Genomic DNA, 17,784 nt, shown 5'->3' with positions numbered 1-17,784 from the left:
AGACCATGGCTTCAGGTGATAATGATGTATGACTACAGATTCATCCATTGTTACAAAGGTCATCACTCTGCTGGGGGATGTTGGTGATGCAGAGCCTTGTTCAGGGGTCAGGGAAGAAGATATATGGGGAATCTTTATCCTTTATGTTCATTTGCTGTCCACCTAAAACTGCTCCAAAAAATAAAATCTACTGAAAAATAGATTAGAATGAAGAAGTGAAGTGAAGTGCAGTTCCTCAGTCGTGTCCAACTCTTTGTGATCCTGTGGACTGTAGCCTACCAGGTTCCTCTGTCCATGGGATTCTCCAGGCAAGAATACTGGAGTGGGTTGCCATTTCCTTCTCCAGGGGACCTTCCTAACCCAGGGATCAAACCCGGGTCTCCCACATTGCAGGCAGGTGCTTTAACCTCTGAGCCATCAGGTAAGCCCCCAAAATAAAATCTACTGAAAAAATAGATTAGAATAGTTGACATAAAACATCTTTCTTGCAGACACATAAGCTGTATACCAAATAAGCCTGACTTCTATTACAGCCTTTTTTTTTTTTTTTTTGCTTTTTGCTTTACCCATATCTCTGTTACTGGCTTCCATGAAAAGATCTGGCTGCTATGAGTGTGTGTGTGTGTGTGTGTGTTTTAAAGTATTTCAGTTTAAGAACTATGTGATTATGATTTTATCATCAAAAGATTAGTTAATTTGGATACTTCTAATGGGAATTTGGGGGCCTTCCTGGGGGATGAGTGGTAAAGAACCCACCTGCAGTACAGGAGACACGGGTTTGATCCCTGGGTCAGGAAGATCCGTTGGAGAAGGAAATGGCAACCCATTCCAGTATTCCTGCCTGAAGAATTCCATGAACAGAAGAGCCTGGCAGGCTACAGTCCATGGGGTCACAAAAGAGTCAGACACGACTTGTCAACTAAACAACAACGATGGGAATTTTATGCACAGTTTGCAATTCTTAGTTGAGATTATAAAGGTATGAGAAAGGGAAGTGTTAAAAGTATTTCAAAAACTTTCCAAAATCTAAAAAGTTCTTTATCATCACTCCTTTGAATATAAACTCATCAATTACAGGCAATTCACAGCCATTTTGAGAATCTCTTTATGAGCATCAATTGCTAGTTGCCATATTTAATTACTGTATATTGTGTCAAATCATAAACTTGGCTGTTCTTATATAAATCACATGGTAGGTAATGACTTTCCCTTACATTCTTCTGAATTAGCAGAGTTTAACGACATATGATTTTTTCCTAGTAGCTTTGAAATTTTGATTCAAAAAGAATTTAACAGTAGAGATTTCTTCCCATTTTCCATGCATTTATGGTGGTGGTGGTGTAGTTGCTAAGTCACATCTAACTCTTGGGATCCCATGGACTGTAGCCACTAGGCTCCTCTGTCCATGGCATTTCCCAGGCAAGAATACTGGAGTAGATTGCCATTTCCTACTCCAAGGGTTCTTCCCAACCCAGGGATCAAACCCATGTCTCTTTCATTGCAGGAGGATTATTTACCACTGAGCCACCAGAGCAGCCCTCATGCATTTATACATGATCCAAAATCACATGCAACATAGATGCATAGTACATATTTATAAAGTGTTCGATAAATTCTATGTAAATTCTATAATCTCTTTTGATATCTTATCTAACCCAGGTTTCCTCAGTCTTGGCACGGTTGACATTTGGGGCCGGATAATTCTTTGTGTGGGAAGCTGATGTGTATTGTAGAATATTTAACAGCATCCTGGATCCCTCCACACTGAAAGCCAGTTGTACACCCCACAATTGCGACAACCAAAAACGTTTCCAGACATTGCCAAATGTCTTCTGGGGGGAAATCTCCCCAGTCAAGAACCACTGGGTTCACCAATAATTTGGTATCACAAAGTTCTCCTTTAAGAAATGCATATATACATATGATTTTTAATTGTGCTTGGCCTAAGAAGTTAGCTCAGCTCTTTAGGACATTGTAGTGAGTTCAAGGTCAGAAGATCGATCATGAGGTTTAATGCATTCATTCAACAAGCATTTATTGACTGGCCTACAATTACATTGCACTGTGCAAGGTGCTGAGAGGAATGCCACAAAAACATGGAAAACAACCGGTGCCCTGCAGGAGTTTATGATCCTGCACAGTGAGTGAGAAAAGTCAAAACGAGTGGTGGATTCAGGGCACACCAGCGGTTGAGAAAAGCATGACTGAACCTAGTGCTGAAGAACAGAAAAGAATATGGTTAGACAGAGAGGGGAAAGGGTGATTCCTCCTCTAAAGGAGAAATAACAAAGAAAGTTATTTATCATAAAAGGTTAACATATGCTAGGCGCTGTGCTAAGTACTGACTATATCATATTTCTGTATATGATGTATATGACAGAAGCTAAGTTCTGGTTCTAAAGTCTCCAGACTTTGCTTTAAATCCCCACTTAAGACTTGAGAAAACAGTATTTAAAAATTAACTTTTTTATGCATAAATTGGAATAATGATATGGTATGATTTTTTGAAGCCTAAAAGAGGTGATACATGAAAACCAACTTAATATGGTATCTACACTAATAATAAGTGAATATTTTTATTCTTATTATTAAATCGTGATTTACTTGGCTATTTGAACCCAGGCCTGTCTGTGTTCAGAGCTGTGCATTCTACAATTCACCATGTTCCCAGGGTGAAATAGGCCTTGTTCTGAGAGCAGCAGAAGCTCCAAGTCCTGCCTGGAGAAGACAGTGGACTATATAGCAAGGGGTTTGACCTGTTCACAAACAACAGGGGATGTTAATGACTCTGAGCATTGCTCAAATGACTTCCCAAGAAAAGCCACTGTAGTGGGGGTAATAAAAAAATAAAAAGAGCTGGAGGAAATGTGGTATCACATGGAAGAAAAATGGTGGGAAAGTGTAAGCAGAGGCCAAATCAGGCAAACCCTTCTAGATGATGATAAGGAGTTCGAATTTATCCTGAAATCACTGGGAAGTCACTGAAGGGTTTTAAGCAGAGAGAGAGCAGAACCAAGTGTGTCCTCTGAAAAGAGAGTCCTGGCCATCTGAAGAATGGAGAATGGATTGACATACGACAAACAAAAAAACAAAAGCAAAAAACTGGGAACTGAGGCTACTGAGGAGACTAAGTGATAGATAATGTTGGTCTGGACTTAGTAACAGAAAGATAGGAGAAGTAAAAGAATTTAAAGATGTCTTTTGGTGATGGAATTGATAGAATATTCTTTAGCTAGTAAGTGGCAAAGCCCAGTCATTTGATTCCAAATCAAATACATTTTAACATACATTTATAGTTACATCCTTATTTAACCTAGCTACCTATTAGCCACTAGATACTGAGATAGCAAAAATAACTCCAAGTATAAGTCAACAGTGCCTTTCAAGAAATGGGAAACAACTCAATTTTATAATCTTTGGATTTGTTGTTGTTGTTGAAAACAGTAAACATCTGTGGAAAGAATAAAATAAATGCTATTGGGTCAGCGATGTCCTCTCTACATGACATGCAGAAAACATGACTTGCCTGGAATGTGGTATTTACTTCAAAGCAGCCCATTAGCATCTAGCATTTGCCAGATTATCTGTCTCTTCTGGGACAAATTTGAATTAAGTGTGTATTTTTTAAATCCAGAGATGCTTTTGGTTTGGTAACTAGTATACAATCATCTTAGAATAAAATGGCATTTATGGATGTCTTTCTATAAGCACACCTTTGATTAACTTTCCATGCACTTACTGATTTATTCAACAAATGTGTTTTTAAGTTAGTACTTGGCCATGCGTCGTATTTGATGCTGGTAATAAAATGAAAATAACATAGATTATCTCCACTCTTAACCAGTTTGTATTTGAGAGAGAGAGATAAGACAAGTAAACAAGTAATGTCAACAAAGTCAACAACTGGTTGGATGGAGTAAGTACAGGATACTAGTAGAAGGGGAGGATAACTAGCCCCCTCCTGGAGGAGCTGACATTGACATGGAAATCTGAGGATAACTGGGGCCAGGCCAGCCTAGAAAAGGTTTAATGAGAGGGAGACTGCTTTGGGGGAAGTCAGAGTATAAGCAAAGGTCCAGAAATGGAAGAGAAAATGACATATTCATGGAAAAGCAAATATTTCAGAATGGTTGGCAAGGAAAAGTTTAGGAGTGATGAACCCCCTGAGGGAAAAGTCATGAAAGAATTTATAGTCCATGTTAAATAGTCTGAATTCATTCAAATAGCAAAAAGGAACTATGTGAGCATTTTTCAGCAGGAAAGTGACATGATCAAGTATAAAATTTAGAAAGACCTCCTGGAATACATATAGGATGGAGAATGCATGGGTGGGGATGAAGCGATCAAGTTAAAAAACAAGCATGTCAGTTGGAAGTCTTGTGTGTTACTTATAGACTAGAAACTATGCATTCTAAGAAAACTGAGTGGATAGGGAGAGAAGTAGGCAAATTCTAAAGAGACTAGTTGATAAGACAGGCAGGTCTTGGAGATTGATTGAATGTGATAGGTGAGTGTTGGGAAGTATCAAAGATGATACCCAGGTTTCTGACAGGAGTTAGGAAACACAGGAGAAATGGTTAGGATATGGTAATAAGTTGTACCCTGGACATGTTAAGTTCCATCTGTTTGTAGGTCACTTGAGTAGTGATGGACGCCAGGTAACCGAGTTCCCTGTATTCACAGGAGAGCTCTGTGACAACTCACAGGTCTTGTTGGCATCAGCATGTAGTGCAGCAAGAATTTTGATTGAATATTGTCGATGAGCAGGAGAGTCAGAGAACTGTGACAGTATTACGTGAATTAGCCCTTCACAGCTATCCTGGGGCGGTTATAATTCCCCTCTGTAATCAATGCTGCAGCAAGCAAATAGTTTTCTGAGGGTCACTCCAATGACCTTGTTGCACTAATTTATTATTAGGCTTCCACTGATTACCATGATTCCAATCTGCAGCCAATATGCCAATCAATATCTACGTATTGAATGCCCCATATATGCTCAGCACAATGACTATCTGAATCTCTTTCGAGTTTTAGATGTGGTAGGCTAAAAATAAAGGACAGGACCCTAGACAAGGTGACTGGGCAGTGAAGAGACTTGCAGAGAAAATTGCAGTTTTAGGCACAGAAAACAGCAAGGGTCAATTTGTAAAAATCAAAATCAATGTGCAAACCCAAAGAGCAAAAGAGTTTCAGAAATCACGAGAGAATGCCAAGGGTGAACACATAAGTAGGACAGGACAGTACAGGTGTAAAGCCAGGAGGAGAGCGTCAGGGGCCCAGGGTAACTACGATGCTCAAAGCTTCCATGTATTGACTTCATTATTTATCAAGGACATGATCCTTGGATGGGTAAAACCTGCTTACAAGTTATGGGTTGTGATAGATAAATCGGAGAAGGCAATGCACCCCACTCCAGTACTCTTGCCTGGAAAATCCCACGGATGGAGGAGACTGGTAGGCTGCAGTTCATGGGGTCGCTAAGAGTCGGACACGACTGAGCGACTTCACTTTCAATTTTCACTTTCATGCATTGGAGAAGGAAATGGCAACCCACTCCAGTGTTCTTGCCTGGAGAATCCCAGGGACGGGGGAGCCTGGTGGGCTGCCATCTATGGGGTTGCACAGAGTTGGACACGACTGAAGTGACTTAGCAGCAGCAGATAGTAAATACCTACATTGGCTTGATTCTTTCATGATTCTAGACCTATTCTGAACATTTTTTTATCAAGGCAGTATTTCCACTTACAATAGTTCCTCCATTGTCTAAATTTTTTAGATAAAGATTCTCCTGAAATGATTACAATTAGGTCTCATTTAATGAACATTTATTCTATGTCCATAAATGTGCATTTTGCATACAGTGTCCCATTTAATCTTCACAACATCTAACTGTAAAAACTGAGTTCCTCCTGTCACTGGGAAGAAAACAAAAACTCTGAAAATATGCTGTAAAACTGTTTATCCTGGCTTTGCTTTCCTCTCTTTTTGCCTCCAGAAACTTGCTCCAATTCATTCTCTTGTTCCAGTCACCCTGGCCTTCTTCCAGTTTACCAAAGCCACCATTCTTCAGACCCCAGGATATTTGCACAGACTGTTTCCTCAGTTGGACATTGTTTCTCTCTCACTTTGCTATCTCTTTTAGATCTCAACTAAAGGATAGCTTTGTAGACAAGCTCTCCCTGCCTTCCCTGTACCAGTCAGTACCCTTAGTTATGCTTCATAGGACCACACTCCTTTACTGTCAAGCCCTGAGCTCAGAATATAGTTACACCTTTATTACAAGGATTAGGGCTTCCTAGGTGGCTCAGTGGGTAAAGAATATGCCTTCAATGCAAGAGAGGCTGGCAGGTGGAGGTTTGATCTCTAGGTCAGAAAGATTCCCTGGAGGAGGGCATGGCAGCCCACTCTAGTATTCTTGCCTGGAGAATCCCCATGGACAGAAGAGCCTTGGGGCTACAGTGTATAGGATCACAAAAAGTTGGACATGACTAAAGCAACTGAGCACACACACACACACAGCAGGATTAGTCGTTTAAGATTTTTCACCCTAAAGGACTGTAAGCACAATAATAGGACTTATTATGTATTTCTTTGCTCACTATTATATCCCTGATATCAAAGTTACACAGTTTTGTATATATATATAGTTTATATATATGTAACTTTATTAACAAAGTTTATATATATATATATATATAATATATATAACTTTATTAACTTTGCCAACAAAGGTCCATCTAGTCAAGGCTATGGTTTTTCCAGTAGTCATGTATGGATGTGAGAGTTGGACTATAAAGAAAGCTGAGTGCCGAAGAACTGATGCTTTTGAACTGTGGTGTTGGAGAAGACACTTGAGAGTTCCTTGGACTGCAAGGAGATCCAACCAGTCCATTCTAAAGGAGATCAGTCCTGAGTGTTCATTGGAAGGACTGATGTTGAAGCTGAAACTCCACTACTTTGGCCACCTGATGTGAAGAGCTGACTCATTGGAAAAGACCCTGATGCTGGGAAAGATTGAAGGCAGAAGGAGAAGAGGATGACAGAGGATGAGATGGTTGGATGGCATCACCGACTCAATGGACATGTGTTTGGGTAAACTCTGGGAGTTGGTAATGGACAGGGAGGCCTGGCGTGCTGCAGTCCATGGGGCCACAAAGAGTCGGACACGACTGAGCGACTGAACTGAACTGAACTGAACTTTATTAAATCCAATCAACAATAGAGGTCATTTTTCATTATTTACAAATTATGAAAATGACAGCTAGAAAAGTTGTCACTTATTTAAGATCAAACAGCTCACTGATTAGTACCAAGATTACAGCTCAGAGCTCCTACTTCCCTGTCCATTTTCTTTTAAAAAATATTAACCCCAATGTGCTTGTGTTTGACCTTCCCTTCTTCATCTTCATTGCACAGATGCCCAAAGGGAAATTCAGACAATAAGTCTACATCCTAACAATGCAAGCTTAATGAACTAACCAGAAGAGTAATCCCACCACTGAAAAGCTAAATTAACATCCTAAAACCATAACTAAAAACATTGCTTCAATCTGACAACTGCACTTGTCATTTCTATAGAGTGTGGGCTTTTTGCATATGGAATATTTCCCTTCAAAGAAAATTGAGAACTTCTATTGAATTGTGCCAGAGCCGTAGCTGTGTTGAACATTCTACCGACATTCCTTGAAAAGCATGTGTCATCTTGGCATCTTATTTAGATATATCTTTTAAAGAAGCAGTTGCTGCTATGCTGTAAGCTAATGGAAAGGAACTGCAGTTTCTTTTTAAAGTCATCTGGGCCCCCAGAGCAGAACAACGATTCAAATCATGACTATTCAGCAGCCATTTAAGTGTATGACTTCCCTCTGGCAAAGTTCTGAGTCAGTTGATATCTCTCCGAATGCTATGGCCTGTGTTTCCACAACTAAATTTATAGAGGAGTCTTTGCAATAGTACTATACCAACTTTTGTATATCTTCTTGATTATTTCTGTTCTCTCTTTTTGCCCACATTGTCAGGTCCAGACTATGAGCAGAAAGCCCCAAAGCTAACAAATGCAGAATGCATTCCATTGACTCAAAATGTGATAACACAGCAGCGTTTATCTAGAGAGGATTTTCCCTCATTAATCCAGCTGGATCTTTCACTAAAAACCCACTAAGAGAGTAGTTGAATGAGGGACACACTGAATTTTCTTTCAGTACTTTCTAAAGTCAACTGATCACTTCTAAAATCAGAACACCACCCACTCTTTGCTGACAAAAAAGTATTATCTTTATTAGCACTTAACCAAACAACCTGAAAAGCACCTGCCCTTTGAAAAAATTGAAAAGAAGATAAGATGAAGATTTGAAGTGATGATAATGAAGACACTTCAGTTTTGTGAACTCAGAAGAGAAGTAATAAATGAGAGAGAGAGAGAAAAAAAAAGAAATGGTGAAGAAAGTTTTGGTGACTATCAGGGAACAGGAAGTATAGTACAAAAACAGTATAATGCTTCCCTGGTGGCTCACAGGTTAAAGCATCTGCCCGCAATGCGGGAGACCTGGGATCGATCCCTGGGTTGGGACGATCCCCAGGAGAAGGAAATGGCAACCCACTCCAGTATTCTTGCCTGGCGAATCCCATGGACGGAGGAGCCTGGTGGGCTATAGTCCACGGGGTCGCAGAGAGTCGGACACGACTGAGCGACTTCACTTTCATGGCCCTGATACAGCCTTGGGCTTCCCTGATATCTCAGTTGGTAAAGAATCTGCCTGCAATGCAGGAGATCCCGGTTCGATTCCTGGCTTGGAAAGCTCCACTGGAGAAGGGATAGACTACCCACTCCATTATTCTTGGGCTTCCCTTATGGCTCAGCTGGTAAAGAATCTTCCTGCAACGCGGGAGACCTGGGTTTGATCCCTAAGTTGGAAAGATTCCCCTGGAGAAGGGAAAGGATACCCACTCCAGTAATTCTGGCCTGGAGAATTCCATGGACTGTATAGTCCATGGGGTCGCAAAGAGTCAGACATGACTAAGTGACGTTCACTTCACAGTCTTGAGTCAGACGTACCAAAGTTCACTAGTTCATTCGTTTCCTAATTCACTTGACAATGGTAGCATGGCATAGTGGTTCAAAGTGTAGACACTGTAGCCAGAGAACTAGAATCAAATTCCATTCCACCAGAGCCAAGCTGTGAAGCCTTTGGCAAGTTCCTTAAGCTCTCTGGCTTCAGGTTACTCATGTCAGGCAGGCATGATAATGTGTCTATTTCATTAAGTTGCAAAGAGGATTTAATGAGCTGTAGATAAGATGACTAACACTGTGCCTGGCACACTGTGAACACTAGGTCAGTGTTACTTTTACTGTCATTTCCCCCCATGCATCTGCATATTCCAACCCCACAAGAAGTGCTGAGTACTGGAGAGGGAATAAGATAGACGCTGTGCCTCATTAGATCATGATAAATATTATGATAGAATGGATTAGGGGGATGTGAGAGAAAAGAATGAGGCTGTGGAGTGATTTTATTCATTGAATGGTGAGGAAACACCTCTCTGGAAGAAGTGTCATTGAATCTGAAAGCCAAAGTTTGAGGGGATGAGGGTTAGTTAGGGGACTTAAGGGAGATAAAACGCCCAGTCAGAGAAATGTCAGGTGCCCGGCACAGGTTGAAGATCTTGGCTGCTTCTGAGGAACAGAGCTAAGGCTCCTATGGTCAGAGACACCATCAGGGTGGTGAAGAGTGAGAAATGAGCCTGGAGGTGTGGGCAAGGGCTGGACCACCAGGACAGGACCTCTTCCAGACAGGCTTTATTCTCAGAACAGTGGGAGACTACTGAAGAATGTTATGCAGAGAAGGAATATAATCAGATTTTTTTTTTAAGTGAACAGACTAGTTTTTTAGAGCAGTTTTGCGCTAAGCCACTTCAGTCGTGGCCGACTCTTTGCGACGCATGGACTGTAGCCCATCAGGGTCCTCTGTCCTTGGGATTGCCCAGGCAAGAGTACTGGAGTGGGTTGCCATGGCCTTCTCCAGGGCATCTTCCCCACCCAGGGATCAAACCCGCATCTCATGCATCTGTATTGGCAAGTGGGTTCTTTACCACTAGCACCACCTGGGAGCCCAATCAAACCAAAGTAATCAAATCGAACCAAAACCTCACCAACCAGAAAGTCACCTTCAAAGTCAATGGCAAACGGCCCCAAATGTGACCTCCAAGTCCTACTAGACCTGTGACCCTTGTCCGAAGTGCCTTATATACAGAGTTTCCCTTCACAGAAAGAACACTCCAAATTGGAGCCAAAGCCCCACAAATGGAGCTGAAGCTCCCCAAGTTGGAGCCATAGCCCCCAAAAGGACAAGGTCAAAAAGCCTCTGGTAGGACCCTGATGTCAAGCTGTTCTGGGGAAAGGTTACTTGAGTGTTCAACTTGCAAAGGGGAGTGGTATCTGTTAGAGCAGTTTCTAGGCTTACAGAAAAATCCCACAGAAAGTACAGCAGATTCCTTTAAATCCCTGGTTCCCTCCTTCCCCACACTTTCCCCTGCTAGTAACTTCCTGCACTATGCGGTGCATTTTTTATAATCTATAAACTACTATTGATCACTATCATCGCTAAGGTCCAAAGTTCACATTTCAATTTCCTCATTGTGTGGAACAGTTCTATGGGTTTTACCAAGGCCTACTGTCAGGTTTCATAAATGACAATGTCACATAGGATCATGCCGAATACTTTCACCACTCTGTACTTGATTTTTAATTGGAGGGTAATTGATTTACAGTGTTGTATTGGTTTCTGCCATACAACAACATGAATTAGCCTTAAGGATACATATATCACCACTCTATAATGTTTTTATTTTTAACTGTACAAGCTTAAAGTAGGTGGAAAATGTGGTTGAAACAAGAGTCTTGATAAGAAACTTATTAAGTGGCTGTTGCCACAGTCTTGACAAACTCAGAAAACTCTAACTCTAGAGTCAACTGCAGATGGTGACTGCAGCCATGAAATTAAAAGACGCTTACTCCTTGGAAGAAAAGTTATGAGCAACCTAGATAGCATATTCAAAAGCAGAGACATTACTTTGCCAACAAAGGTCCGTCTAGTCAAGGCTATGGTTTTTCCTGTGGTCATGTATGGATTTTGAGAGTTGGACTGTGAAGAAAGCTGAGTGCTGAAGAATTGATGCTTTTGAACTGTGGTGTTGGAGAAGACTCTTGAGAGTCCCTTGGACTGCAAGGAGATCCAACCAGTCCATTCTGAAGGAGATCAGCCTTGGGATTTCTTTGGAAGGAATGATGCTAAAGCTGAATCTCCAGTACATGAGAAGAGTTGACTCATTGGAAAAGACTCTGATGCTGGGAGGGATTGGAGGCAGGAGGAGAAGGGGACGACAGAGGATGAGATGGCTGGATGGCATCACTGACTCGATGGACGTGAGTCTGAGTGAACTCTGGGAGTTGGTGATGGACAGGGAGGCCTGGTGTGCTGCGATTCATGGGGTCGCAAACAGTCGGACATGACTGAGCGACTGAACTGAACTGAACTGAGTGTCAACAGACGTACTTATAGCTATAGACTGACTGTTATCACAATTTGAATTTGAACCATATCATCTTGACTTTGTCCTGATTGAAGAACACGCCTCAAGAACATCATTTTTGGATCCGGCATAAATTCCCTATTGTCTTTTGAATTAGATTTATGAAAGTAGTGCCTTAAAAAAAACTCTTGAACCTGCTGTTACCTGGCTCCAGATGAGTATCTTTGATGTCCACTTCTGCTATTTCATCGCATAGGGGGCAGCTTTGTGTCTCTGCTCTTCACAGCAGTTGCTTTTAGGAATTACAGTTTTATGTGATTGGAATCAAATTTATACATGAGAGGGCTAATGTGCATATTGGGGTGGGAAAGGAGCCTGAAGTGGGAGCACTGGCAGCAGAAGGTGAATGCCTGCTATCTGTCAACAGTCTGTTAATGTGCCACCTTAGCCCAGAGTCAAGTGCCAGGAGGCAGCAGAAAACAATTCACTTCTTTTGCAACAACCTGATACAGAAGCTGCTTGTCGGAATCTTGACAATGCACCTTGATTAGGCTTTGGTCTTCCTCTGAGAAAGGTCTTGTTCTAAGGACACAGCCAGGTGGCGTCCATAGGCTCCTAGTCTTTTTTCCTCGCTCCGCCCAGAAAATTACCCACCATCACTGGAAGCCTCATGTTGTGTCATATGACAATTGCTGAATTGGCTTTCATATCCAAAGCCATGCTTTTCTTTCTCATTTTGTTTGAGGTTTTCCATGCAGTAGGTATAAGGTATGGCGTTGTGGAACTGTAACTACTGAGAACACAAGAAGCAGACTAGAGAAGATGGTGGAGGAGTAGGACGGGGAGAACACTTTCTCCCCCACAAATTCATCAAAAGAGCATTTAAACGACGAGTAAATTCCACAAAACAACTTCTGAATGCCGGCAGAGGACATCAGGCACCCAGAAAAGCAACCCAACTCTTCGAATGGAGGTAGGAAAAAATATAAAAGACAAAAAAAGAGACAAAAGAGGGAGGGATGGAGTTCCGTCCCAGGAAGGGAGTCTTAAAAAGAGAGAAGTTTCCAAACACCAGGAAACCTTCTCACTGCTGAATATGTGCCGAGCTTCGGAAGCACAGAGGGCAACTTAACAGGGAGAAAAAAATAAATAAACAATTAAAACTCGCAGATTGCGAGCCCTACGGTAACTCCCCCAGCAGAGAAGCAGTGCAGACGCCTGCACACGCCATTGGCAAGCGGGGGCTGGGCAGGGAGGCGCCGGCGCAGGCTGCATGGCTTAGAGTAAGAATCTGGCCTGAATACCCTGAGTGCTATCTGAGCGAAATAATTTGGGCTAGCAAACCAGACTGTGGGATATCTACCATGCGAAAAGCCAGCCCTAACCTAAGACACCGCCAGGCCCGCTCACGGAACAAAGGACTGAACAGAGATAGCCGGCTGCAGACCTTCCCCCTCTGGTGACAAGCAGCCAGAACCGGAAGGGGGCAATCGCAGCCCCAGAGAGACATTATCTATAAAACTGTAAGCAGGCTTCTTTGCTAACTAAAACTTCTTGGGGGTCTGGACGGTCAACATCTGCCTGAGAAGGTGTGCCGGTTTTACACCCAGATAACTGAGTGGTGGGGAGGCGATAAGTCGCAGCATTGGCGCTCGCCAAACACCTCATCACCTGAGCTGCTCGGACCTGGGAAGAGCACAAAACGCAGGCCCAACTGAGTCTGCGCCTCTGAGGACTACCCGAGTGCCTAAACCTGAGCGGCTTGGACCTGGGAGGTACATGCAGCCCAGGGCCGGCCTCGGATTGTTCCCGGTGGAGCAACCTAGAGCCTGAGCAGTGTGGGCAGGGAGGCTACACGCGCCATGAGCGGGGGCAGACCCAGGGTGGCTAAGGCATTGTGAGCGCACGCCAGTGTTACTTGTTTGCAGCATCCCTCCCTCCTTCCCCACAGCGCGACTGAACAAGTGAGTCTAAAAAAAAAAAAAAAAAGTGTCCTCCACCGTGCCCTTTGTGTCAGGGCAGAAACCAGACACTGAAGAGACCAGCAAACAGAAGAAGTTATAACAGAGGGAAATGCCTCGGAGATTAAAACCCTGTGGTTACTACGGACTACATAGGAAGGGGCCTATAGGTCTTGAGAAATATAAGTCGGACCAAGGAACTAGCCAAAAATGAACTGAACCCACAATACTCACAACAAAACCAGAGAAAGTCCTAGATATATTTTTACTATTTTTACAATCATTCTTTCTTTCTTTTTTTTTTTAAATTTTTTAAAAAAAATTTTAAGTCCTCTATTGTTCCTTTAATTTTCACTTTTATAACCTATTACTTTGCAAAAAAAAAAAAAACAAACCCTATTTTTTCTTCTTCAGCAAACTTCATATACATATATTTTATAATTTTTTGACCTTTTTTTTTTTTTTCTTTTTCTTCTTTTCTTTAACATTGTATTTTTGAAATTCCAAACTCTACTCTAGATTTTTTATTTTAGCTTTTTGGTATATGTTATCAATTTTGTACCTATGGTTTTTTTTTTATAATTTCTGTGACTTTTTTTTTTTCTCTGTTTCTTTCTCTTCTTCTTTTATATAACATTGTATATCTGAAATTCCAAACTCTACTCTAGATTTTTAATTTATGCTTTTTGGTATTTGATATCAATTTTGTACCTGTATTTTCTTTAAAGTTTTTGCAACATTGTTTTTGTTTGTTTGTTTGTTTTCTCTCTTTATTTTTCTTCTTCCTTTTTTTTAACATTGTATTTTTGAAATTCCAAACTCTACTCTAGATTTTTAATTTTTGCTTTTTGGTATTAGTTATCGATTTTGTACCTATATTTTCTTTATAATTTTCGTGACCTTGTTTGTTTTTCTTTGTTTGTTTTTTCTCTCTTTCTTTTCCTTCTTCTTTTCTTTAACATCATATTTTTGAAATTCCATACTCTACTCTAGATTTTTAATTTTTGCTTCTATGTATTTGTTACCAATTTTGTACCTTTAAGAACCCAATCTTCAGGATCCATTTTTCACTAGATTACTGGCTTGACTGCTCTTTCTCCCTTTGGACTCTCCTTTTTCTCCACCAGGTCGCCTGTGTCTCCTCCCTAACCCCTCTCTACTCTACCCAACTCTGTGAATTTCTGTGTGTTCCAGACGGTGGAGAACACTTAGGGAACTGATTACTGGCTGGATCTGTCTCCCTCCTTTTCATTCCCCTCTTTTACCCTTCTGGCCACCTCTGTCTCCTTCCTCCTTCTTCTCTTCTCTGTTTAACTCCGTGAACATCTCTGAGTGGTCCAGTTGTGGAGTGCACATAAGGGAGTGACCACTGGCTAGCCCACTCTCTCCACTATTGATTCTACCTCATCTCATTTGGGTCACTGCTAACTCCCTCCTCCCTCTTCTCTTCTCCATGTAACGCTGTGAACCTCTCTGAGTGACACTCACAGTAGAGAAACTTTTCATCCTTAATGTAGATGTTTTATCAATGGTGCTGTATAGAAGGAGAAGTTTTGAAACTACTGTAAAAATAAGAACGATAACTGGAAGCAGGAGGCTTAAGTCCAAACCCTGATTCCAGGGAACTCCTGACTCCAAGGAACATTAATTGACAGGAGCTCATCAAACGCCTCCATACCGACACTGAAACCAAGCACCACACAAGGGCCAACAAGTTCCAGGGCAAGACATACCAAGCAAATTCTCCAGCAACAAAGGAACACAGCCCTGAGCTTCAAGATACAGGCTGCCCAAAGTCACCCCAAAACCATAGACATCTCATAACTCATTACTGGACATTTCGTTGCACTCCAGAGAAAAGAAATACAGCTCCACCCACCAGAACACTGACACAAGCTTCCCTAACCAGGAAACCTTGACAAGCCACCTGTACAAACCCACACACAGTGAGGAAACGCCACAATAAAGAGAACTCCACAAACTGCCAGAATACAGAAAGGACACCCTAAACTCAACAATTTAAACAAGATGAAGAGACAGAGGAATACCCAGCAGATAAAGGAACAGGATAAATGCCCACCAAACCAAACAAAAGAGGAAGAGATAGGGAATCTACTGATAAAGAATTCTGAATAATGATAGTGAAATTGATCTAAAATCTTGAAATTAAAATGGATTCACAGACAAATAGCCTGGAGACAAGGATTGAGAAGATGCAAGAAAGGTTTAACAAGGACCTAGAAGAAATAGAAAAGAGTCAATATATAATGAATAATGCAATAAATGAAATTAAAAACACTCTGGAGGCAACAAATAGTAGAATAACAGAGGCAGAAGATAGGATTAGTGAATTAGAAGATAGAGTGCTAGAAATAAATGAATCAGAGAGGATAAAAGAAAAACGAATTAAAAGAAATGAAGACAATCTCAGAGACCTCCAGGACAATATTAAACACTACAACATTTGAATCATAGGGGTTCCAGAAGAAGAAGACAAAAAGAAAGACCATGAGAAAATACTTGAGGAGATAATAGTTGAAAACTTCCCTAAAATGGGGAAGGAAATAATCACCCAAGTCCAAGAAACCCAGAGAGTCCCAAACAGGATAAACCCAAGGCGAAACACCCCAAGACACATATTAATCAAATTCACAAAGACCAAACACAAAGAACAAATATTAAAAGCAGCAAGGGAAAAACAACAAATAACACACAAGGGAATTCCCATTAGGATAACAGCTGATCTTTCAATAGAAACTCTTCAAGCCAGCAGGGAATGGCAAGACATACTTAAAATGATGAAAGAAAATAACCTACAGCCCAGATTATTGTACCCAGCAAAGATCTCATTCAACTATGAAGGAGAAATCAAAAGCTTTTCAGACAAGCAAAAGCTGAGAGAATTCTGCACCACCAAACCAGCTCTCCAACAAATACTAAAGGATATTCTCTAGACAGGAAACACAAAAAAGGTGTATAAATTCGAACCCAAAACAATAAAGTAAATGGCAACGGGATCATACGTATCAGTAATTACATTAAACGTAAATGGGTTGAATGCCCCAACCCAAAGACAAAGACTGGCTGAATGGATACAAAAACAAGACCCCTACATATGTTGTCTACAAGAGACCCACCTCAAAACAGGGGACACATACAGACTGAAAGTGAAGGGCTGGGAAAAGATTTCCCATGCAAATAGGGACCAAAAGAAAGCAGGAGTAGCAATACTCATATCAGATAAAATAGACTTTAAAGCAAAGGCTGTGAAAAGAGACAAAGATGGTCACTACATAATGATCAAAGGATCAATCCAAGAAGAAGATATAACAATTATAAATATATATGCACCCAACACGGGAGCACCGCAGTATGTAAGACAAATGCTAACAAGTATGAAAGGAGACATTAACAATAACACAATAATAGTGGGAGACTTTAATACCCCACTCACACCTATGGATAGGTCAACTAAACAGAAAATTAACGAGGAAACACAAACTTTAAACGATACAATAGACCAGTTAGACCTAATTGATATCTATAGGACATTTCATCCCAAAACAATAAATTTCACCTTTTTCTCAAGCGCACATGGAACCTTCTCCAGGATAGATCACATCCTGGGCCATAAAGCTAGCCTTGGTAAATTCAAAAAAATAGAAATCATTCCAAGCATCTTTTCTGACCACAATGCAGTAAGATTAGATCTCAACTACAGAAGAAAAACTATTAAAAATTCCAACATATGCAGGCTGAACAACACCCTGCTGAATAACCAACAAATCACAGAAGAAATCAAGAAAGAAATCAAAATTTGCATTGAAACGAATGAAAATGAAAACACAACAACCCAAAACCTGTGGGACACAGTAAAAGCAGTCCTAAGGGGAAAGTTCATAGCAATACAGGCACACCTCAAGAAATAAGAAAAAAGTCAAATAAATAACCTAACCCTACACCTAAAGCAACTAGAAAAGGATGAAATGAAGAACCCCAGGGTTAGTAGAAGGAAAGAAATCTTAAAAATTAGAGCAGAAATAAATGCAAAAGAAACAAAAGAGACCATAGCAAAAATCAACAAAACCAAAAGCTGGTTCTTTGAAAGGATAAATAAAATTGACAAACCATTAGCCAGACTCATCAAGAAACAAAGGGAGAAAAATCAAATCAATAAAATTAGAAACAAAAATGAAGAGATCACAACAGACAACACAGAAATACAAAGGATCATGAGAGACTACTATCAACAATTATATGCCAATAAAATGGACAACGTGGAAGAAATGGACAA

The 17,784-nt window shown here is 40.9% G+C and overlaps 1 protein-coding gene across 9 annotated transcripts in view; it reads right to left on the bottom strand.

Moving 5' to 3' along the window:
• Positions 1 to 17,784, bottom strand: part of LOC147359647 (uncharacterized) — a 442,120-nt gene that overhangs the window by 26,514 nt on the left and 397,822 nt on the right. Inside the window, exon 10 of one of the 9 annotated variants that reach the window (XM_086337345.1) lies at positions 2,010 to 2,216. The exons of the other annotated variants lie outside the window; for them this stretch is intronic. Within the exon in view, the coding sequence (XP_086193471.1) occupies positions 2,173 to 2,216 (44 nt within the window). The 3' untranslated portion in view covers positions 2,010 to 2,172. Of the gene's footprint in view, positions 1 to 2,009; positions 2,217 to 17,784 lie in introns of those variants that run through there. 9 annotated transcript variants of the gene reach the window in all.

This window comes from Bos grunniens, chromosome 14, assembly GCF_055505025.1.
Source record: "Bos grunniens cultivar Pamir isolate PY7600 chromosome 14, Bosgru_T2T1.0, whole genome shotgun sequence".
Taxonomy (NCBI): Eukaryota; Metazoa; Chordata; class Mammalia; order Artiodactyla; family Bovidae; genus Bos; species Bos grunniens.
The sequence above is the reverse complement of the archived record's forward strand: the minus strand, read 5'-3'. Positions and strand labels throughout refer to the sequence as shown.